Source organism: Macrotis lagotis, chromosome 1, assembly GCF_037893015.1.
Source record: "Macrotis lagotis isolate mMagLag1 chromosome 1, bilby.v1.9.chrom.fasta, whole genome shotgun sequence".
NCBI lineage: Eukaryota > Metazoa > Chordata > Mammalia > Peramelemorphia > Peramelidae > Macrotis > Macrotis lagotis.
Window position 1 is genome coordinate 321,090,197 of NC_133658.1, and position 22,942 is coordinate 321,113,138.

Consider the following 22,942-nt stretch of genomic DNA (forward strand, 5'->3'; position numbering starts at 1 on the left):
CTCTTCTAGATCTGTTTTTTCCAGATCAGTTATTTTTCCAATAAGATTTCACGTTTTTTCTAGTTTTTCATTCTTTTGGTTGTTTTATTGTTTTAAAAAAAATTCTTTATTTTTTTAAGGCAATGAGGTTAAGTGACTTGCCCAAAGTCACACAGCTAGGCAATTAGTAATTGTCTGAGGTTGGATTTGAACCTAGGTCCTCCTGACTCTAGGGCTGGTGCTCTATCTACTTCACCACCTAGTTGCCCTTATTTTATTGTTTCTTGATTTCTCACAAAGTCATTAGCTTCCTTTAGTTCCATTTATTTGAAGGAGTTGTTTTTTTTCAGAGAGCTTTCTTATTTCCTTTTCCATCTGGTCATTTCTGCTTTTTAAGGCATTATTCTCCACACTGACCTTTTGGACTGCTTTTTCCATTTTTACCTAAATTTGTTTTTAGCATATTGTTTTCTTCCATATTTTGTGTTATCTCCTTCACATGGTTTTTCATGATTTTTCCTGCATTGTTCCATTTCCTCTTCCCAGTTTTTTCTCTACCTTCCTTTTTTTTTTAAGGTTTTTGCAAGGCAAAAACGGCTAGGTAATTATTAAGTGTCTGAGATCAGATTTGAACCCAGGTACTCCTGACTCCAGGCTGGTGCTTTATCCACTGCGCCACCTAGCTACCCCTTTCTCTACCTTCTTTAATTGATTTTCAAAATATTTTTTTGAGCTCTTCCTTAGCCTAAGACCAATTCCTGTTTTTCTTGGAGGCTTTGGATACTGAAGCTTTGACTTTGTCATCTTCTGAATGTGTGTTTTGATCCTTCATGAGACCAAAGTAATTGCCTATTGTCAGATTCTTTTTTTTTTCTATTTACCCATTTTCCTAGCCAATGACCCAGTTTTAAGGTACTTTCTAAGCTTTTGAGTGTTTTGGGGACACCCCCAAGGATACTCCTCCAAAGTCTTATGAGAGACTCTGATTGCTTTCCTGGTCTGTGGATGACCACAACCTCTCCCCTCTGCCCTGGGGCTGTGAGGAGGATCTCTGTGACCAGGATTTGAATAAAGACAAAGCAACAGAGTCCTGTCCCAGGAATATCAGGGAGCTAGACAGTCTCCTGCACCCCCTTGCTGTCTTTGGGCCAAGAATTCTAGAAGCAGCTGCTGGATGACTCCTTGCTGGGTAACTCCAAAGAAAATCTGCTTCCAGTTCCCTGCCAGGGCTGCGCTGACCCAGGCTCCACACTCACTCTGGCAGAATTTTCCCACTGACCTTCCAAGTTGTCCTTGGCAATTCCTGGGTTGGGAGCTCTGGAAATCACTCCCTGCCAGGAACCCAGTTGATTCTATTGACCAGGTCATTTGCTGTGGATAAGCAAGTAACTTCTTCCAACCCTTGTGGAACAGAACCTTTCCACAGATCTTCCAAGTTATATTGGTTGATTTTATTTTATTTTAAATTTTATTTTATTGAAGGCAATGGGGTTAAATGACTTGCCCAAGGTCACACAGCTAGTCAGTTATTAAGTGCCTGAGGTCACATTGAACTCAGGTCCTCATGACTCCAGGGTCAGTGTTCTATCCATTGCACCACCTAGCTGACCTTCCAAATTATCTTGGGCTGGAAAATTGATCTTTCTATAGATTCTGTCACTCCAGAATTTGGTTAGAGTATAATTTTAAGATATTTAGAGCATTCTGGAAGAGAGCCTCTGAGAATTCCTGCCTCCAAGCCATCATCTTGGCTCTGGTCCCCCCTTTAGAGCCTTATTGATACTAAATTGTTGACTTCTGAGCTTAGTTTTCCTCATGAATATAATGAAAAGTTTGTACTTAATCTCAGATCCATTCTAATGTCTAATTCTGTATCTCATCCATGGATTGAACTAAATCCCTTATGAATCAGGCTTTGGGACTAATAAATTGAGTTAATTCCTGCAGTGCAGTTTTATTTCCTTTTAAAATTCTTTGTTTTTATCCTTAATGACTCATCTTCACATAGAGGTGATCCAGGTTCCTGAAATCAAGCAAAACAAGCAAATCAAAAACTCTGGGATAACAGTACAGATTAAGTTGGGGAAAAAAAACCATCTCATTCAATAATAAGAAACAATTAGAATTTGAGAAACAAGAAATCTTTTGAAGTGACTGATGCAGTTTGAGAGGATCAGAAGCGTGACATTGCCCCCAAATACTTCATGGAAGCTGGAAAAATACTGACCTACACCAGGAAGTGCAAAAACAGAGAAAACTATAGACCAATTTCCATAATGAATATTGATGCAAAACTTTTCAATACTAGCCAGGAGATTGTGGCAATAAATAAAAAAAATAAGACCAGGTGGGATTTAAACCAGGAATGAAGGACTGGTTTTATATTAGGAAAACTATCAGAGTAATTGACCTTATTAATAACAAAACCAATAGAATTGAGTATCTTAATAGAAGCAGAAAAAACTTTTGATAAAATACATTAGTTCCTATTGAAAAACACTAGGGAAAAGGAGCAGCTAGGTTATACATGAGATAACTGACTGCAGCTGCACTGGAGTCAAGAGGACCTGAGTTCATATTCATCTTCAGACACTTGATACTTAATATCTGTGTGACCCTGGGCAAGTCAACCCTGACTGCCCTCCATCCAGGGCCATCTCCAGTCATGGCTCTGGAGGAGAAAGTGAGGCTGGTGACTTAGTACAGCACCCTCCCATTCAAATCCAATTCATGTGCTTGTCATTGTACCAACTCCCTGATGTCATGGTTTTCTTTGAGAAAGAAGGAGAAACAACACAATAACGTGTTAACATATTTTCTTAAGTGAAATATAAGTTCTTTAGAGAGAGACTTTTATTTTTGTGTTTGTATCTCTAATATCTAACTTAGTTCCTTGCACATGTCCTCAGAATTTTCAATATGCCAGGTATGCCTCTTCTCTTTTAAATTTTTACCCATTCAAAACCCAATAACCTGGAAGTGGGGGGAGAGAGAGAGAGAGAGAGAGAGAGAGAGAGAGAGAGAGAGAGAGAGAGAGAGAGAGAGAGAGAGAGCAAGGAAAATCCAGTTATCTATCCACCACAAAATTGAAGAAATCCTTTCTATAAAACCCAACAAGTGGTTGTCCAGTTTGTACTCCAAAGAACTACCAACAGAAGTTTTTCCTATATCAAGCTAAAATTTGCCTCTTTGCAACTTGCACCTTTTGCTCCTGGTTCTGACTTTTGTTGCCAAACAAATTAAGTGTAATTTCTCCTCCATATCATAGTTGAGTGGAATTTTCCCAATAAAACCAATTCAGGGTTAATATTCCTAATGAAGACCTCTCAGGGTTAAGGAAATATTAAAGAAAGAATTATTCTTAAACTATTTCTAGAAGAAAGGCCTTTGTACTCCAAACAGGTAGCTCACTCTCCTAACTTTTGATAAGACTATTTTTATTGACTAGGAGGATGGTAGACTTTTCCCATGAGAAAACCTTAGAAAACCTTACATTCCAAAGAAGCTCATAAGCTTCTTGTTTGATGATAAGACTATTTTTACTGACTAGGAGGATAGTAGATTTTTCTTAGAAGACCTTGCATACTCAGACATTTCATTTAGATAGACATGGAAGGTCATTAAAAGTCTTTTTGATGTTCTCACTATCTAGATGGTGAGGTAATATTTAATGAAAACATTTTATTCTCTTTGTTTCTGGGTAGATTTTATGCATGAAGATTGTAACTCTGAAGACCCAACCAAATGGGGTTGGAAGACAGGGGGTTAGGGAGGGGGAATCGTGCTGGCCATATAATCTTGCTTGGTTTGAATCTAGGGTGCAATTTTCTTGATCTTCACTACCTTGAGATTTGGAGTTTTGCTCTTTTTCTCCAGAAAAAGGCTGAAATAGTTTTTTTTTCCTTTTTTGCTCAGTGGAGTCTCTCAATATTTATTTTTATTTATTTGCAAGGCAAATGGGGTTAAGTGGCTTGCCCAAGGCCACACGGCTAGGTAATTATTAAGTGTCTGAGACCGGATTTGAACCCAGGTACTCCTGACTCCAGGGCCGGTGCTCTATCCACTGCGCCACCTAGCTGCCCCTCAGTATTTATTTTTGAGTGGATTTTTATCCCATACATAGTTCTTCCAGCTGAAATTCAACTATCATATTCCTTACTCTTCTCTCTTTACTCTTAATCTGTACTCTAGTTTTACCTTCACTAATTTACTATGTAGTCTTCAGCAGATTATCTGGAATTTTTGTATTGTATCGCTCACAGTCAGTTCTAGAGCCTTTTTTTAGGAGGGGGTCACTGGTGGAAAGCAGTGGGTATCTTATGTATTAACGTAAAAAGTCAACTCCTGGGGCAGCTAGGTGGCGCAGTGGATAGAGCACCGGCCCTGGAGTCAGGAGTACCTGAGTTCAAATTTGACCTCAGAAACTTAATAATTGCCTAGTTGTGTGGCCTTGGGCAAACCACTTAACCCCATTGCCTTGCAACCCCCCCCAAAAAAAATCCCCCCAAAAGTCAACTCTTGATAATCTTTTAGGAGTTGCTGTAGATGACAATATTGGATAATTAATGAAGCTGAGAATTGATTCAATCATTCTAGAAAGCAATTTGTAGCTATAACAAGTCACTAAATTGTGCATACCAATTTCTTTCAGAAATCATTCTACTACCAAAGAGATCAAAGAAATCAGAAAAAGAACTCTTGCACAAAAATTTATAATATTCCTTTTATTGCAGAAAAGAGCTGGAAACAAGTGAGTGCCCATCATTTGAAGAATGACCAAACAAATAATGGTATGCAAATGTAATAGAACGTTAATAGGCCATGAGAAATGATGAACATTCATTTAAAAAAATTTTTTAAGTTTAAAATTTTCTCCTTCTCCTGCAACTTCTCCCTCACCTATTAAGGAAGTAAGCAATGTTATACGCATAATACACATGAAACCATGCAAAACATTTCCATATAAGTTATGCTGCAAAAAAAAAGAAAAAAAAAGTGAAAATGTATTTCAATCTGGACTCATTCTGGATAGCATTTATCCATAAAGAGTCTAGGAGGATTTTCTGAATTGATGCAGAGTGAAGTGAGCAGAACCAGAAAATTCTTTTATAGGTCTTCAAGGTAGAGGCAAAAGGACTGAAATAACCCATCATGAAACTAGAAATGTGGTGATAAATTATTTTTCTCCCTCTAAGCAGGGGGAATGAAGAAGAGATGCCTAATGAGGCCTATTTTCAGACACAACCAGTGTGAATTTGCTTTGTTCAACTACACACACACACACACACACACACACACATGTATGCATGCATACAAAAAAAAGTATCCACGTATCTTTAGTTGGAGGGGTGGGGAGAGCAAATAGGCATGTGTTAACACTTGCCTCTCCTGCCCCACCAAAAAGCAAAGTGTCAGCAAAACAAAGGAGAGCACAGAGGGAAGTACAAAATAGGATAGACTAGCTGAGAAGTATTGGAATTGTCAAATTTAATCCTTTTTTTTTTTAAATAAGCTGCTCTCAGTAGAACTTTATGACAATCTTTCTGTATCTGACTTTTTTGCCTGGGGAACTGAGGGGTTAAGTCCCTTGTCCAAATCAACGTAACTAGTGGGCTTCAGAGACCGGCCCAGGCCTCCAAACATGTTTTTTTCCGACTAAATCAAACTGCGCCTTGAGGCTAAGAAGGAAATCTAGAGCTTAAGCGACGTCCCCCACGTGGAGAGCCCGCTCCATCTTTACTCCGGGCACACACCCCCATTAAGGCTCGAGAGGAGGCCCCTGCGCAGGAGCGGAAATCGCCGCTTCCCCCCTTTCCAAGTTCCGGTTCGCCAGGTTCCGCTCCGCGCCCCCCTCCCGCCTGCTTCCGCTCCAGCTTCCTCTCTCGCTTTGGCAGCCGGTGTGGCCGCGGGTCAGGCGGAGCATCTGTGGGTGGGTCCCGGCCGTGGGGGAGGGCGGCTGCCATGGCGCTGTCGCGGGGACTGCCCCGGGAGCTGGCGGAGGCCGTGGCCGGAGGCCGCGTCCTGGTGGTCGGCGCGGGAGGCATCGGCTGTGAGCTCCTCAAGAACCTGGTGCTGAGCGGCTTCGCGCACATCGACCTGGTGAGGAGAGGGGCCGGGGCCCGGCCGCGGCGGCACCCGGCGGGGAGAGCGGAGCTCGGGGCGGCCGCGGCGGAAGCGCCCGGGGCGGGAGCGGGGCGGCCATGGCGGCGGCTCTGGGAAGAAGGCGCCGGGTTTGCGCGGGTAAACCGCGGCGAGACGGGAATGGCTGTGGCCGGGCCTGGGGGGAGGCGGGGCCTGGGCCCGGCCCTTCGGCCTGCCCCAGCCTTCGAGGGGCGGGGTCTTCTCGCTCCTCCTCAGACTTTTTTCTACCTTTTTTCTTTTTTTTTTCAAGAAAACGAGGGGGTCGGGGAAGAGGAGGCTTCTGGGCTTTCTTTTTCTTTCTTTCTTTTTTTAATGTGGTGGAGGAGGAGCCCTTGCCATTCTGCCGCTATAGAGCATGCATTCTATCGGGGAGGATTGTGAACCGTTTTAAACCGAGGTCCTAGTTGCCCCTTAAGGACTCACATTTTTTTTTCAGAGAAAGAATTAAAATGCCTCCTGGGTTTTGTTTTCAAGTCGAAATTATTTTTAGGTTTTTGTGTCAAAACATTACTCCCTTTCTCTCCTCTTAGCCCGCGTTCCTCCCTCCCCAGCCCTCGACTGCCTTGGTGCCAAGGCAGATTAATTTTGCATTTGAGAAAAGGCATGGCTTAAAACTGTTTCCCAGTTCATGACTTTCAGTACCAGTACCAATCTTAGGTCTCCACGGTTCATTTATTTGGATGAATCTCAGCACAGGCTGTTCCATTCTTGCTACTAAAAATATTACTTACATCTATCATAATGTGCAAAGCGAAAAAGTAGGTTAGTATTTCAACCTTCATTTTCAGTCAGCTAAAAATAGCTGCCAGCAGGGGTTTCCCCCAACTTCCTGCCCCCCCTTTTTCCCTTGGACCACAGGGGTCTTTTTGGTAAGTAAAATATAGGTAAATCACGTTGTTTCTTGAAAATACTGAGTATATTTTTTTTCAGCTAGGTTGCTATCACCCATTTGACTTACCAGTAGGCTTTCACCTCTAAAATTAAAGCTATTATGATACATTGTTTATGTGTTTCTGCCCCAAATCACTGGAATGGATAGGATGTATTTATCATCGATATTGGTTTGCTTTTAATGTAATTTTTATATATTTAAAATGCAGTTTTCTAATTAAAATGTTTTAAAAAGCATCCCTAGATTCCAAGTCAAAGGGCATTGATGGTATTTTTGGTTCCTGTGTGCACGGGAATAGCTGGAGAAAATGCTGGATTTGAAGTCAATCTTGCTACTTAGCTACCTAATTTTGGTGACCTATGGCAATTCATTTAACTTTTCAGCCATAGTTCCTTATACATAAAACAAGATTGTTGAACTAGATTAGATGACAGCTCCAATTCTGATGTGCTGAATACTTTTCACTTTAATTTTGTATAGTTAGTCTGGACAATTTGGTATGTCATGACATTAAAATGTGATGGTATCTTAATTTTTATTAAAATTTTGGGAGAAAAGCATTTCTTACAGAGAAGTATGAGTTTCAGACTTAATATGGAAAATAATCCATCAATCAGATTGACTTTTGAAATTTTATTGTAAATCCAAAAACCCTAAATAATTATTAAAGAAATTGTTTATTTTGTGGAATTTCACAAATGAAAGCATATTTCAAAACAATCTTTTGGATATCTTTATGTAAGTTAGTTGAAAAAAAAATTTTTCTTATATAGTCTTACACATTTTTATATGAAAATAGTTTACATATGCACATGCATTTTCACTGTGTGACTTTGTCTCAGTGTAGTATATTAGTTTTATTACATTTCTCTGTTTTACCCATATTTGTTTTTATTTTCATTTAAACTCATAAGAATAAAGAATAAAGCTTTTTTTTTCAGTCCCTTAATTACAAATAGCCTTTTTATCCAGTTTGTAATCCTCAAAGCATGTTTGTAGATTTCTTAGATATATGTGTATGAATAAAAAGAGTAGAATTGAGGGAGAAAGCAGAGGATCTCTTATTAGAAAATATATAAAGTGTGTTTGCTGAATACCTTAAAATGCAGAGCTCAGATAAGCATTTTACAGAGTCTAGAAACCTTTCTGATTGAAATGGTGCAAAAGTAAGGTTTGTAGTATAAATTGCAGTTGGTCATGTTTTTTGGGTGCAATTTCAGATTTTCACTTGTAATTTACACTTGCCAGGATGATAGACAAGAAAAGCATGTCATCCTTGAATTTTTACATATGTTCTTCAGAAAGTTATTCTTAAAAATGAAGTCCTGGAGTCACTTGTGTATCCAGTTAATTGCATTTACCAAATGAACAATAATTGATCCTAAAGTTTTCAGATGCTTGAAGCAAATTTAGAAGTGTATTCTTAGGGTTGATTTTAGTGTTGCTGAAATGCTGACTGCTCTTTGACTCTTTATTTTTAATAAACTTTAAGCTATACTTTTTATATTTTATTTTTTTGGAGCATTTGGGATTGAGTGATATGCCCAGGATCACTCTGCTAATAAGTTTCTGAGTCGGGGTTTGAACTCAGGTCCTCTTGACCCCATAGTTGTACTATGCTACCTGCCTGTCCCCTTATGCTCTATTTTAAATATTGTATATTTTAAAATAACTGGATTTTGTTCATCTGTAGATTGATTTGGATACCATTGATGTCAGCAACCTCAACAGGCAGTTTTTGTTTCAAAAGAAACATGTTGGAAGGTCGAAGGCACAGGTAAATAAAAATTTATTTCTTTGTTGCAGTGGTGTCAGTCTCAAAAAGATCCCTGGGGTTTGTTTACAACCTGACTCAGAAAATCCCATAGTAACATTATATATGTTCCATTGTATCTCTGTTTATTTTGTTAAATATTTCCAAAATATTTGTTAATCTGGCTGCCTGAGTGTTTGAACCTTTTTCATCGTATCTTGGATGGTCTTAGATTATCAGATTGATTCTCATGATCTCTAGTAGATTTTCTCCTGGGGAAAGTGAGACTGGAAGAGTAGCTTATCTAAATCACAGAGAATTAGAAACAGAAGTGATGGGAGCTACTTGCGAATCATCATATGGTACCTTGTTCTATAATCAGTTACTCCTTCAACAACCTTTAAATTCCTTTGATACACAGAATTAGGTAATGGGAGAAGACAAAAAGATTAAATAAAATACTGTCTTGTCTCTATCTTTGTGGAGCTCACAGTCTAGTAGTGGGGCATGACATATTTAAGAGTTTATACAAAATGATAGTACACAAAACAAATAGAAACTAAGTGCTGTATAACTCACAATAATCTAGAGTGAAGTAGCATTAGAATATATCCCACCCTCCCCCCATTAAAAGGAGCAAATTTTATTTTAGTTGTTATGCTTTAGAATAACATCAAAATTTGTTTTTTCTTTGAATCTCTACATGGGCTTTTGGGGTTGAAAAGAAGTCAGTTTGGTAGAAAATGTATTAGCAGGAGGAGAAAGATCTTTTTTAGGGTTAAATGTTTTATAAACAGATAAACTGGGTGACTCCATTTCTTTTTTAGGTTTGAAATAATGCCAACCATGCAGACATGACACTGTGCTTTAATATTGAACAAGATTTCCTTTCCTTTCAGTTAACCTATTTAGTTAGATTTTGCTGAGTTCTCATATGTGGTAGAAATCTGAGATAATTATTTTCTCCTTACATATTTATGTTATCTTCCTCTTAATGATAGAGAATGGATTAGGTAGGAGAAAGTATCAATTCCAAAAATCAGTTTTCTCAATCAGAATATCATGGCATTGTATATATCAGAATGTATGCTAGAAGTCAGTTTTCAAGTTAAGTCTAGAAGTAATTTTATAATTTTTTTTTTCATTTTTAGGTTGCTAAGGAAAGTGTATTGCAGTTTTACCCGGACGCTAATATTATAGCCTACCATGACAGCATCATGAAGTATGTATTTTAGTTGTTAACTGGATAAATGCGATTTGGAGCTTTATATTTCCCATTTCTTTTGTATTGTATTTTTTTCCTTTTTATAAGATTTTAAATAACTAAGCTGTTTTATCTCCTAAATTAATTTGGTAGCTGTTTTGTTTGGGAACTTAAAGGATCTTTGAATCTTAATCCAAGAATAAGAGATTATAATTTAAATTGTCTTTAAACAGGGCTATTAGATTTCTTTTGTAATACTGTTAAGTCTATCAGGTTCTTAAAAGATATTTTACCATATAATTCTCCAAAATTCAATTAAACTAAAAAATCATTAATTGTCTTTTTTTGTAGAGATGATTAACAAATTTTTATGCCCAACCCTAACCTTTTTCCTAAGGTATAGTCATATATTACCTACTACCTTTTGTACACCCTGAAATGGATGTTTTGTAGACTTGTCAAATTCTTCATATCTAAAAAAACAGATCTTACAAACTTCCTCTTAAATTATTGTCTTTTATCACTGTGCCAGCTACCACTATCCTTCCAGTCCCTTAGGTTCTCTACTTCTGTGGTGTTTAACTCTGAAACAGCCAGGTGGTAAGTTAAATAGGAGTTAGGAAGACCTGAGTTCCCATTTGATTATAGATATTTATTAGTTTTATAGCTTGATCAAGTCTCTAAGCAGAGATTACTCTGCTTAGAGTTCCTTAACTATAAAATGTAATAGTATTTACCTCTCAAGGTTTGTTAAAGAATATCAAATGAGATGATATTTTATAAAAAGACAGAAGGTCTGGCACAAATAGGTATTTGAAAAATATTTGTTTTATCTCTTCCTCCTTACTTTGATTCACCAAATCTTGTCATTTTATTTTTACAACATCTTTGTCTATTCCACCTATTCTGTCCATCATCCTTGGTCAGTTCCTTATCGTGTCTCTCTGATTCAAGTTTCTCTCTATGCATCCAACCTCTGTTTAGCAACCAGGGTGATATTTCTAAAGCATGTCAAGATTCCTTGATATATGCTTTGGAATCATCTTATTGGAAAGCCTTTCAGTTTTCATCTTGATAAACTTGAATAAGTTGCTTTTATTTGGAGTAAAAGTAGAGTTGGTTTTATTCTATATACCTTTTAGTCACTTATGGAACTGTAAAGATATAGTTGAGAAATCATCTTTTGTGTAAGCTTGCTTATAACCTTCATATACCTTAATCAAAGCTTACTTTAAATATGAGTGTAGGTTATTCTGCAGATATTTTGTAGTCAGTAAGTGATCTTGATCTTTCCTGAGTTAGTTTTTTTGGTAACAAATTTTAACTCTTTCCTTTTTTTTGTAGTTCTTTTTTGTAAGGCAATGGGGTTAAGTGGCTTGCCCAAGGCCACACAGCTAGGTAATTATTAAGTGTCTGAGGCTGGGATTTGAACTCAGGTACTCCTGACTCCAGGGCCAGTGCTCTATCCACTGAGCAACCTAGCCACTCCATGAACCCCTCCTTTCTTATACTGTAACCAAGATGTAGGTAAAAAGCACTTAGAGCATTTTTAATCAGCTACTATTATTATAATATCTTGAGAAGTGATCCTTTGATTCCCTTAAAATTTTGTACATTTTTGTTTGGCTACTTTTTTTTTTAGGTTTTTGCAAGGCAAACGGGGTTAAGTGGCTTGCCCAAGGCCACACAGCTAGGTAATTATTGAGTGTCTTGAGACCGGATTTGAACCCAGGTTCTCCTGACTCCAGGGCTGGTGCTTTATCCACTACGCCACCTAGTTGTCCCTTGGCTACTTTTTCTTTTAGCACTTCCTGTTAAATTTTTAAGCTTTTCAGTTTGGGGGCCATTGTGTTGTTAAGGAAAGAGCAATGGCTTGAGGATCTTGGTTCTGTCGATTTGATTTGACTCCAGCACAGCAGTTAAATTTAGGTGAATAGAAAATTGCTTTGTCTTTTTTAACTCTAAGCTCACTGGGCTATGAATTAAATGCAGGTATCCCAAAAAAGGAAAGATTGGAGGATATCTATTTGGCTCAGTGGATAGAGCATTGGCCATGGGGTCAGGAGGATGGGAATTCTAGTCCAGCCTCAGACACTTAGTACCTGAGTGACTTTGGGCAAGTCACTTAACCATGATTGCCTCACATCCAGGACTATCTCCAATCGTTCTGATTCATGTCTGGCACTGGACCCAGATGATGCTGGAGGAGAAAGTGAGGCTGGTGATTTAGCACAGCACCCCCTCACTCAAATACATTTCATCTGCTTTTCATGGCATCACCTCCCTGACATCATGGTCCTCTTCAATAAATAAAGACAAACATCATAAACTAAAAGATAGATCCATATCATTTAGTATATGTGAGAATAGATATCTCACTAGGAGCTTTCTGTACTGTCTTAACTTTTAAAATGTAGATAATTCTGCATTACATTGTAGTGAACAAACATAAGACTATTGTTTTTGTGACTTTTCTTTCTTCTGTTTTGTAGCCCCGATTATAATGTGGAATTCTTTCGGCAGTTTACATTGGTCATGAATGCTTTGGATAACAGAGGTGAGAATTCAATAAATTTTGATTTTATGTTTTGCAATAACTACTTTATCATATTGACTCAGATTATAAAAGTATGAAATGAAAATTTGTAATTTCTCAGCTTCTTTTCAATAGTATTTAATTGAACTATTTTCCTTGAAATGTAGGGCAGTGGACAAAAACACAGACTTTAGTTTCAGAGTACTTCCAATGATGTGATGAAAATGTTTAGCAACTGACTATAGAAAAAATAATGCATGATACACTTTTATTTATATATATTATATATTTATATATATGTGTGTGTATACACACACACACACTTTTTTTTTGGTTTTTGCAAGGCAATGGGGTTAAGTGATTTGCCCAAGGTCACACAACTAGGTAATTATTGAGTGTCTTGAGATGAGATTTGGACTCAGGTCCTCCTATTTCCAGTTCAGTGTTCTATCCACTGAACCACCTAGCTGACCCTATGATACACTTTTAAGTTTAATTTGTGTCATTGACATTTTCTTTATCATTAAGTCTAGACAGTCACAAAACAAATCAAGTCCTATTGTGTGGGTTGATTTTTTGTTTTTAGTTGTAAATGCTCATGCTAAAAATTTAACATCCAGTTTTCTTGAGCTGATTAAAACTGGTTCCAGGACATTTCTTGATGAGTAGGATTTGTTTCTTTGAATTTACTAACTTATTAAGACTGGGTTTATGTTCTTCATAGGATATTGTAAATATATAGTTGGCCAAAATGACTGTCCAATCTTTAAACTTTGAGGTATGGAAAAGGAAGGGGGAATTAGTTGTATATCTATCATATAACTCCAAAGGGAGTTTGACAGATAGACAACATAGGGGGAGCATAGAGAGACAAAGGGACTGAGAGAATATTTAGTTCAGTTTCCTCTACGGAGGAGGAGGTAGACCCAGAGTGGGAAAGTAACTGATTTGCCCTAGTTTAGACAGGTTGTAAATAGTCGAATGGGTATGAATCTGTTTTTTTTTGGGGGGGGGGGTGATCTTAGTAGGAAGAAAGTGCTGGATCTGGAGTTAGAAGATAACTTCGGTTTAAATCCTAACTTTGTGACCTTGAACAAGTCTCTTCACTTCCATTGACCTTAACCTTATTTTTAAAATGATGATCTCTAACTTTTGTCCAGTCCTTTTTTTTTTAGGTTTTTTTTTTTTGCAAGGCAAATGGGGTTAAGTGGCTTGTCCAAGGCCACACAGCTAGGTAATTATTAAGTGTCTGAGGCTGGATTTGAACTCAGGGACTCCTGACTGCAGGGCTGGTGCTCTGTCCACTGTGCCACCTAGATGCCCGCTTTTTTGTCCACTTCTAAAACATGAATTTCAATTACTGAGGAGATAGATCAAATAGAAACAGATTGGGTTTATTGTCATGTGCCAGCTGTTTCTTGGACCCACTTTCACTCAGTTGTAACCATGGGAGAAATGATTCTGTGCCAAGATTTTAGCAGGTCATGAGACTTTTTTAACATTCTTATAGATAATTTCTTTGATACAATTGCAAAGATTGCTTCAAAGATATCTAGGGACATTTGCACTTGCAGAAGTCTTTGAAACCCTTAAATCTTGGAAACTTAAAGCTAACTGCAGTGGAAAGTACACTTAATTTGGAATTGCTGAACCTGAGTTTTAACCCGAGCTCCATTTCGTTATGTATTCTTTCATAAAATTAAATAATTTCTCTTTGATTAAGTTTACTTCAGCAACCATTTATTAAATGCCTTCTTTATTAGGCATTATGCTAAATGTTAACTATACAAAGCCAAAAATGAAGCTGCTCCTGCCCTTTATTAACTTATTGCATCTTTATTATCAATAAAATGGGAGAATTGAACTGTTTTCTAAAACCCTTACAAGTATATGTTTTTGATTCTATGAACTTATGATTTCTAAGCATTTAGGGTTGAAGTATCTCCTGAGAAATACATGCATTTATATATTTATACCTGGTTTAATGCACTAAGCAATTTTAAGTGAATCTTATTTTCCTGTTAACTTTAATGATAAATTTGGATTTTTTTCTTCTAATGTAGAAAGCCCACTTAAAACTCCAGGAGGTAGGGGCGGCTAGGTGGCACAGTAAATAGAGCACCAGCCCTATCAGGAGTCAGGAGTACCTGAGTTCAAATACAGCCTCAGACATTTAATAATTACCTGGCTGTGTGGCCTTGGGCAAACCACTTAACCCTATTGCTTTGTGAAAACCTAAAAAAAAAAAAACCCAAACAAAACTCCAGGAGGTTACATTGAATGCAGAAATGTTTACAAAATATTCAAATACTAATACCATGTTAGTATTTCTGTTTTCATATTTTTTAAAGACTCCACGTCATAAATTGTTACCATTGTGGATATTGATCATAATTAACTGCCTCACAAGTTGTTCTCTCTTTATAGAAGAGGTATAACTTTGACCATTTGGGTTTTTACTAGATAGAAACACAAACTGTTTCATAAACTGATTCTAAATTGACATTCAAGGCAGTTTAATTTTATCTTGCCTTTTTTGTCATTTCTAAAATTTACTGAATTCTTTTTGCACTTTTCTTTCTATTAATTATCTACAGTTTGATACATTATATTGGATTGGAAAGAGATATTAACATTTAAAATGAAGTAAAAAAGTTAAACTTTCTCTTAGCAATGGATACTTGCAGTATCTATAGATATATTGAATATTTAAAAATTTCCAGATGTATTTATCATACATGTTGACCATTCTTTTCCAACTTAATTTTTGTTTTTTGCTGAGGTAGTTAAGGTTTAAATGACTTGCCCAGGGTCCCATAGCTAGTAAGTGTGTTAACTGTCTGAGGCTGGATTTGAACTCTGGTCCCTCTGAGCCCCAGGAACTGACACTGGCATGAACTCAGGTCCTCTTGACTCCAGGGCCAGGTGATCTGTCTACTGTGCCACCTAGCTGCCCCCCAACTTAATTTTTTAAAGTAAATTTTTAAAGTAAATTTAACCATCAGGGCTCTTAGCATTTTAGCTATTATAATTTCATTGGAGGTATCAGGAATAAGAGACCAACTTTGGAAAGTGAAATTTGGAAGTTTTAGAAGTGTTTCTCTTAATTTGGGATATTGAATGAATTTCAATTAAATGGTGTATTATCTGTTTTATTAGCAGAGCTATTGAGGTGATTGGTGGATGGAGTTGACTAAAATTAAAATAAGAAAAGTTGTTTATTTAAGTTGTTCTACTTGTAAAGTCAAATAATTGATTTTGTTGTTTCATGTTATCTTTTTCAGCTGCAAGGAACCATGTGAATAGGATGTGTCTGGCTGCTGATGTTCCTCTTATAGAGAGTGGAACTGCTGGCTATCTTGGACAAGTAACAGTTATCAAAAAGGTTATAGAAAAAGATTTATTTTTCTTAAAATGTTTACTGTGGAACCCTAGAATTTTAGGGAATGGATGAGGGATACATGGAAACTTGTAATAAGAATATTCAGGATGTTTCCTTGAGGTGGTAAAAGCCATTGCACTATAATTTATAAAAGAGAACGCTTGAAGGACATAGGCAGAACTGTAGGTACAAGGAACACTGTTTCTTCTTAGCTGCTGCTTAGTTTGATTTTTTTTTTTTTTTACTTTTTGAAGTCTATGTATTTGAAACATAATGGACCTAATCTTGTATGTCTTTCTATCTGAAACTTATTATATAACAAACTTGTGCTAAGGCTTTCAGAAGTTGGTTGCTTTGGTGATTCTAGAATTATAGATGGAAAGAATCTTGGCATTTCATCTAATCCATCCCTCCCTTTCAGGTAGGAAGACTCTTAACATTGTTCTGCAAAGATTAAGTTCCTCACCAGGGTTTAGTAGCCTTTTTAACCTGAGTGTCCATTAATGTGCTTAAGTAGTGCTTGCAAGATCTTTTGCAAGCTAAGAAATGTACTGGAGAGGAAGGGAGTAATTGTGTGTGTGTGTGTGTGTGTGTGTGTGTAATCTATATCTATATAGTAGTACATGATAGAATGCCACTAGGAATCTCTCTAGTATGGTTATGTACACTTATGCTTCTCTTGTTAGAAGGAAATTCCAGGTAATTTGTTCTTTTTCTCAGAATTTTTAGGCTTTTACCTATTTTAACTTAAACCCATTTCTTCTTGTCTTAATCCTCTTATCAGGGAAGAATATTTGAATATAGTGATGAATCACTGTTTTTCTTTTTTTTAAATATATCTGAAAAAGTAAATTTAGCTTGAGATAGCAAATAATGTGATACTGGTTATATGAGTACATCAGTGATTCTTTTATAAAATAGATTTTTATTGCTATTTTTTATAAATTGCCTAGATTTCACTCTAGTCACTGCCACCCCTCCCAGAAACCATTCCTTATAATAGATAATTTTTTAAACTTTATTTTTTCACATTATTAAGATAGTCATGTTATAAAAGTAAACAGTCTCCAGAAAGAAAAACCTCAAGAAAAATCAAATGAGAGGGAAAAAAAGTGTGCTTCAGTAGCATAATTTTTTAAAAAAAAGAAATATAAACAAGATGAGAAAAATTTAACAAAATTGATCACTATTAGGGGAGGCTAGGTGGCACAGTGGATAAAGCACCGGCCCTGGAGTCAGGAGTACCTGGGTTCAACTCTGGTCTTAGACACTTAATAATTACCTAGCTGTGTGGCCTTGGGCAAGCCACTTAGCCCCATTTGCCTTGCAAAAACCTTAAAAAAAAAAAAGAAAAAGAGCACCATTTTGACAGTTTATGACAGTTTGACAGATCAGTGCATTTTGACAGTTTATGTACTACATCAAACTATATATACGTTATGTATGACACTGTATGCCTTGTCAAAAGTCTAAACAATACATACAGTGTTCCATACCTGTCAATGCCTGAACTCTGGAAAGGAAGTGGGATGTTGTCTTTTTATATCCCTTTTTTGGGGTATACATTTGGTCTCTATAATTTCATAGCATTTGGTTTTGATTATTTTTGTGTCGGTTCTTTTTATTTATGCTACTGTGTGTGTGTGTGTGTGTGTGTGTGTGTGTGTATGTAAATGTATATAGTTTTCCTCACTGTGCTTTCTTCACTTTACATTTTTTCAACATGTTTCTTTTTTAAATTCATCATGTTCATTATTTCTTACAGCATAGCGATGTTCCTATTATGTTCTTGACCAGTTTATTTAACCATTCTTTAGTTGATGGATATGTACTTTGTTTTCAGTTCTTTATTACCACAAAAAGAGCTGCTATAAATATTTTAATGTATATAGAGCCTTTTTTTGGTCAGTGATTTCATTAGGGTATATTTCTAAGTTAAAGGTTTGGACATTTTAGTCACTTTATTTGAAAAATTCCAAATTGTTTTCCATTTTGCTTGTATAATTCCAAAAGTGCATTTCTCTTTCTAAAATTTATCCAACATTTCTGTCTTCTATTGTCTTTGTTAGTTTAATGGGTGTGAGGTAAAACCTCAGGGTTGTGTTGATTTTCATTTGTTAAAGTAATGATTTCTGGCATTTTTTTGATGTGGTTTTTCACAATTCTTGTTTTGATTTTCATGATTTTCATTTGACAATTTCTCTTCTTGGGCAATGACTTTTGATGTAATTGTTTCTTGACCTGGGTTTGGTGATAACCTTGACTGGTTCCAATCTCATGTGACATTCTCAAATAAAGTTTAGAGTTAGTACATTTTAATTTAATAACCTGATTTTCTGTCTACTTAAGAAGTTATTGGACAGAAAATCCTAAAATCAACAAAATATATATTCATTCTTGAAAATGCTTCATTTAGAAATCTTGTGGATTTTTTGAGATTTATTTAATGATTTTATTTAAAGGATCAATGCATTAATTTTTTTTTATCATTTGGGTGCTTTTAAGTAAAGGGAGATTATTATGGTGCATAGAAATGGTTCGAAGAAGATCATGACAGCATAGAGGTGATGCCATGAAAAGCAAATGAATTGGATTTTAGTGAGAGGTTACTGTGCTAAGCCTTCCTTTGTCCTCTGGAGCTGAGTCCAGGGGCCAGACTGGAGAAGACCTGTAATAACAGTATGAATAACTGAGTTTTAGGCCTGGCTATACTCCTTTTTTGTGTCTTTAGGTAAATCACTGCCTTGTTCCCTCTTTATCTGTAAAATGAGAAAAATTGAACTATATTGTCTCTAAGGTCCTTTCTTTCAAAAAAATGTAGTTAGAATGCAGAAGATGGCCTCTGTATGTAGTTGATTTATCTTGAAATATAATGTGTTATTGTGGAGTGAATGTTTTTCTGATTTCTTGAATCTGCAGGGTATGACAGAATGTTATGAATGTCATCCTAAACCAACCCAGAAAACTTTCCCTGGATGTACAATTCGTAATACACCTTCAGAACCTATCCACTGTATCGTATGGGCAAAATACTTGTTCAAGTAAGAGATTATTTAAGAATCTATGTTTCATTGCTTATAATGGGAAAGTAAAAAAAATTATTCAAAGAAACTTGTCATTTTTAAATTTATTTTCAAATATGGGTAGGAAAGTTGAAGTATTTTGATATTTTTCTTCCATATGATTATGCATGAAGGGTTCAATAATTTCTGTGAAAAGAATTTTTTCTTCCCTTTTCGAATTGTCTTCTTGGGCCACTTGCGGCAAAAATTCATTTACTAGTATAAAGTGATTAGTATATTCCATTTTAACTGATCCTGTTAAGAATGTTACTGCTAGTTTTTGCTAGCAGAATTTTTGTGAATTGTTAGCATTTTTTTCAATCAAAAATTGTACTGCTATATTGGAAACTGAGTGACTAGAAAAGTTTACCATGGCACTTTTTTTAATCAATGGAAACAAAAGGTGGCTGCTTTGTGTTTATTTAGAACAAAAATATCTTCTGAAAGTCTTAATGTAGCTTTAATAGCTTGAAATTGCACTAAAATATTTGGAATATCCTGAATTTGTATATTTATAGTGCTCTTTTGATGAGCATAAATTTATTTCATTTATTTTATAGGTAGAGAACATACGGAAACAAGATGATTAAACACATAGAACTTTATCATTGATCCTTTCCTTTTCTATTTCTGTTAGGCTTTCCATGATTTAGAATTGGTATAGTCCTTGATAGTTCTCTTCAGCTTCTTCCTTGTCTTTTTCACTAGTTTTGTGACCTTCCTACAATTATTACTTAGGAGTGGGAATCAGATTTTTGAAGTGAAATAGAGCTTGTATTTCTTGTCCTTATTGTTGGGGTAAGAACAGAAGGTCTGTAAAGGGATGCCATGTATAGACTATCTAAAAAGTTTTTATTTGATCCTGTCTACTTTTGCCTGGTACCTTGAACTTTGAGAATTTAGAGCTAATCTTAAGAATATAAAGATCAACAATTACTTAGAAAAAAGTTCAGCCACAAGTAGGTCATTAATTTTTTTTTTCCTTAGGATTTTACAAGGCAAATGAGGTTAAATGGCTTGCCCAAGGCCACACAGCTAGGTAATTATTAAGTATCTGAGGCCGGACTTGAACTCCTGTACTCCTGACTCCAGGGCCGGTGCTCTATCCACTTTTTTTAAATTTTCACATTCATTCATTCGTTTGTTTATGTATTTTTGGTCAAATCAAAATCCTACATATTGTTAAGTTAAAAAAAGATAAATTGGGGTGGCTAGTTGGTGCAGTGGATAGAGCACCGGCCCTGGAGTCAGGAGTACCTGGGTTCAAATCCGGTCTCAGACACTTAATAATTACCTAGCTGTGTGGCCTTGGGCAAGCCACTTAACCAACCATTTGCCTTGCATAAATCTAAAAAAAAAAGATAAATTGATGTTCTTTTGTTTAAAATCAATATCAATAGTTAATGATGAATTGAATTATATTTTGTTAAACTTAAAATCACCCACACTAGTGATTGCATAAAACTTGAGTTGAAATGTTTTACTGAGCTTAATCTGGTACTTATGTAGACTGCTGAAATTCATTCATAGTTGTGTTCTTGGCTAGAATCATTAGATCTCAGTGTAAAACAGATTGTTTGGGAAATAGAAATATTAACAATACAGTTTAGTAGTTTTTCTCATTAGTTCCTGGTAAATTCTGACATAATCTTCTCAATTAGATTTGTATATTTAATACAGGGAAAAATCTTTGTGAAAAATGCTTATCTTTGTATATAACTAATTTTTTTTTTAAATTACAGCCAGTTATTTGGGGAAGAAGATGCTGATCAGGAAGTATCCCCTGATAGAGCTGATCCTGAAGCTGCCTGTGAGTAAAATATTCAGGCTTGAACTTGTCATTTCATCAAAAACTTTAAATTTTGACAGCTAATTTTCTTATTCTATGAAAATAGCAACCTGTTAGCTAAGATGGTCATACTTTGGTCCCTTAATAGTCCTCTGAATCAGGAGGGCAAGTATTTATTAAACTAGGACATGTTGATTACAAGTCAATTCCCTAATTAATTTAAATTATTCCTTTTCATCAGTTAAGTTGGATCTCACTTTCATGTTTCTTGATGTTAAAGCTTTAGCTAAATGTTGCCTGTTGCAGGGGAACCAGCAGAAGCTGAAGCCAGAGCAAGAGCATCTAATGATGATGGTGATATCAAACGTATTTCTACTAAAGAATGGGCTAAATCAACTGGATACGATCCTGTTAAACTGTTCACCAAGGTGGGATTTGCTGAGTTGTATAGGTTATTAAATTCTGTTTCTTTTTAATTTTTTTTGAAAGTTAGGTTAGTAAGTATCAATTACCTTTTAAGTTCCAGGGCTTGTGCTAAATTCTGGAGCTGTAAAGATTGTTAAGAACTCAAAATGTTATGAATGAATCAAAAAGCAAACATATGTACAAATAAGTTATATACAGGACAAATAGGAAATCATAATAGGAAAGGCACTTAAGTAAGGGAATGGAAAAGGCTTACTATAGTAGAGCTTTTAGCTTACAGGGAAGATAAGGATGGGGAGATGAGGAGAGATTCCAGGTATAGGGGTGGGGTGGGCAGCCATGAAAAATGTCCAGAAGCAGAATTTGAATTAACAACTTGCTGAAGGTCATTATCTAGTTGGATTAAAAAAATTTTTTTCAACTGCTACTAATATCATTTTCTCCTTTAGATGGGTAATTAGAAAATTCTTTTCATAATAATTGTTGATGTTAATAGGTAGTCTGTTAGAAAACTCTTGGTAGGATTCAACAGAAAGCAATTTTTTTCCATATAAATTCATTTATTTATTTATTTATTTTTAGGTTTTTGAAAAGCAATGGGGTTAAAGTGGCTTGGCCAAGGCCACACAGCTAGGTAATTATTAAGCATCTGAGGCTGGAATTGAACTCAGGTCATCCTGACTCACTACGCCATCTAGCTGCCCCGATATAAATTTCTTTATATGTAAATTTGGAAAAATAGTAGAAACTACAGTTTCTTCTAAGACTAAATGTTTAGTAAGAAATAGCGATTATTTAAATATTTCTATCTGACAAAAGGAAAATCTAAACTTTTAATGATTATCAAACTTCCCCTTCCCCCAATATTATCTTTGCCATTTCAGTAATTCTTTACCACCTGAGGATATAATTCAAAACTCATTCACTATTCCCTACTGTTCTATTCCTTATTTCCATTTTTCCTCTCCCCATATCTTCTCCCCCCATCCTCAATTTTCTCTTTAGAAATTCACCTCTTAAATGTTCTCTTGAATGCTTATTCCTTAGGCAACAAACTTGTTTTTCAGCTTAAATCTTTTCCTTTCTCATTTCCAATCTTTTGGCTCTTCCTGAGACTTTGTTGTCTCTTGATGAGGAATTTGTTTTTAAGTTTTTGCAAGGCAAATGGGGTTAAGTGGCTTGCCCAAGGCCACACAGCTAGGTAATTATTAAGTGTCTGAGACCGGATTTGAACCCAGATACTCCTGACTCCAGGGCCGGTGCTTTATCCACTGCTGCCACCTAGTTACCCCCTCTAGCTTCACTTTTACTCATTAGGCAGTGACTTACTGGTCAAGGTGGAACATTTGGAATACTCTGTGCTCCTCGCTGCTACTTCTAGGTTTCCTTCTACCACCATCAACTCAATTCTTCATACCTACTACCCTAAATTCTGCTAGCTGTTGCCTGCCAATCTCCAGGACATACTCTTTCTTTCCTTAGTGAGTTAAGTGCCTTATTCCCAGTCCTCTCCAATTCCTGCCCTCATACTGGGAAATTTCAACATAGTAATATTCTCTTAAATTTCCTGATCTCTCAGTTCTTCTTTCCTAAAACCTATTCCTCATCCCAGCTTAGTCACATATAATTAATGATCATCCCCTCCATCTTATAGTCACTTAGAAATATATCACTTCCTTGCTCTTGAACTCTGAAATTCCATTATTATTCTTATTATTCTTATTATCATCATCATCATTATTACTACTACTGCTATTATTATTGTTGCTAATAATAAT

The 22,942-nt window shown here is 36.0% G+C and overlaps 1 protein-coding gene across 1 annotated transcript in view; it reads left to right on the forward strand.

The window, feature by feature from the left end:
- The first annotated feature begins 5,832 nt into the window (after window positions 1–5,832).
- Window positions 5,833–22,942, forward strand: part of UBA2 (ubiquitin like modifier activating enzyme 2) — a 31,226-nt gene continuing 14,116 nt past the window's right edge. The window contains exons 1-8 of the mRNA XM_074211508.1: window positions 5,833–6,078; window positions 8,706–8,789; window positions 9,917–9,987; window positions 12,462–12,526; window positions 15,790–15,890; window positions 18,807–18,928; window positions 20,692–20,759; window positions 21,045–21,166. Of these exons, the coding sequence (XP_074067609.1) occupies window positions 5,941–6,078; window positions 8,706–8,789; window positions 9,917–9,987; window positions 12,462–12,526; window positions 15,790–15,890; window positions 18,807–18,928; window positions 20,692–20,759; window positions 21,045–21,166 (771 nt within the window). The 5' untranslated portion in view covers window positions 5,833–5,940. The remainder of the gene's footprint in view (window positions 6,079–8,705; window positions 8,790–9,916; window positions 9,988–12,461; window positions 12,527–15,789; window positions 15,891–18,806; window positions 18,929–20,691; window positions 20,760–21,044; window positions 21,167–22,942) is intronic.